Source organism: Octopus bimaculoides, chromosome 4, assembly GCF_001194135.2.
Source record: "Octopus bimaculoides isolate UCB-OBI-ISO-001 chromosome 4, ASM119413v2, whole genome shotgun sequence".
Lineage (NCBI taxonomy): Eukaryota > Metazoa > Mollusca > Cephalopoda > Octopoda > Octopodidae > Octopus > Octopus bimaculoides.
Window position 1 is genome coordinate 107,615,738 of NC_068984.1, and position 2,006 is coordinate 107,617,743.

The 2,006-nt window shown below is 33.3% G+C and overlaps 1 protein-coding gene across 1 annotated transcript in view; it reads right to left on the reverse strand.

Annotated features, from left to right (window-relative positions):
* The window catches only part of LOC106875429 (uncharacterized), a 165,297-nt gene that overhangs the window by 137,874 nt on the left and 25,417 nt on the right, over positions 1–2,006 (reverse strand). The window contains exon 8 of the mRNA XM_052967659.1: positions 64–213. Within this exon, the coding sequence (XP_052823619.1) occupies positions 64–213 (150 nt within the window). The remainder of the gene's footprint in view (positions 1–63; positions 214–2,006) is intronic.

A 2,006-nucleotide genomic window follows, 5' to 3' on the forward strand; every position in this document is an offset into this window, starting at 1 on the left:
GATTACGATGAAGACGACGGTATCAACAATACAAGCGATGAATGTCACATAATTTGTACTTACTTGGGCAGGCTTGTTGATTGCAGGCTTTTGTTTCGGTAGTATTTCCATAACATTTTTTGAGAAGACATGTTCGGGTGCGGTTGGTAAACCCAGTGTTGCACGAAGCTGAACATGGACTCCAAGGGGTCCAATCCCCAAACTGGCGTTTAGCTGGTAAAACCAAATTTTAGTCTCAATTATTTCTTATATTTATATCATGTTTAGATCGATAGATAGATAGATAGATAGATAGATAGATAGATAGATAGATAGATAGACAGACAGACAGACAGACAGACAGACAGACAGACAGACAGACAGACAGACAGGCTGAGTGATTGATCTATAAATAGATGTGATTGACTGGTTATGGATATACATATATGTGGCTATATATATATATATATATATATATATGAGATGTATTGTTATCCAGAAAACACAGGATGGCACGTAAGGTTATGTAAGTGCTACGTTAGGACCGTAGGGAGATTCTCGGTTCGATAATACGAGTGAGGAGTCTAATGCGGGTCTTGTGTGAACATGTATATATTAAATAAAATAAGACAACAAAACAAAGGCTGTGTGGAATTTATAGGAGATTTATAAAGAGAAAGGTAGTCTTACAGCTGTTTCAGGGATAAGAAGGACATATATTCATCAGAGACGATATGAGAAAGTTAAAGAAAGGGAAATAGTAGAATTCAATATAAGGAGTTATTTTGGAAAAAAGATGGATATAGAAAATATAAAGTGATATAGGAGAATAAAAATAAAAGTAAAAATGTATGTGGGATGTTACAATTGAAGTTTCATTATCCAAGGGAAGTTCTGCGTAGAATGGATATAAATGCTTCTTGTCCATGATATGTATATTACGAAAGAGTTCGTATTTTGTTATTACGAGTGTATAGTATGGTGACATAAATTCCATATGCAGTTCATTCAAAGGTGTCTTGTGGTATGAACATCGTCTCTGATGAAGGGATACCCCTAATATCCCAGAAACAGCTGTAAAACTACCTTCCTCTTTATAGATGTCCTATAAATTCCACACAGCCTTGGTTTTGTTGTCTCATTTTATTTAATATATATATATATATGTGTGTGTGTGTGTTTGTGTATACATACATATATATATATATATATATATATATATATATATATATATATATATATATATATATATATATATGCATGTATATGATGACTCTTCTGTTGAAGATGATGTATAAGCTTTGAGTTTTTGCTAAACGACCTGCACAAATGATTTTATAGTGATCGAATGTATTTGCAGTACATTAGCTCACTCTCTCCATCAAATTGACATTGTCTGGACAGGTGCACGGTGTGCCATATGCTAGGTTTCGAAGTGATCAGAAAGCGTCCTGAGAATTGAAAAAATGATCGCAACACCATAACCACTAGGCCATTCGCCCTCAAACAACTTTTCAGTTATGTTACGCACGTTTCCTTAAAATAGTTATTCATGTCATTTTTAATATATTACATTATAAAACAACAAAACCTGACCATTTCATGAGATATTATTGCGCAATCAAAAACATAAAACCATTATATAGAAACGTATGTTACAACTGAACAATTGCCTCCGTTCATATACATTTATTATTATTATCATTAATATTATTTTACACCGCGTTAAATGTGTAGTGTATTATTATTAATACGTTAAATTTAGAGACTGCTTAATGTCATGAATTAAGTGGTTACTATTACATTATCTGTTTAATTGATTGGTTAATAGATTTGAGTATCGTTGGTTATCATTCGAAGTACACCGTTAGCCATATACACGCAGGAGTGTTACTGAGCTAATGGTCTGGCTCACAGAAGTCATCTGCTACTTGATTTCTATACTATATATTTATATATATACACATACATGTGCGTGTGTGTGTGTGTGTGTGTGTGTGTGTGTGTGTGTGTGTGTGTGTGTGTGT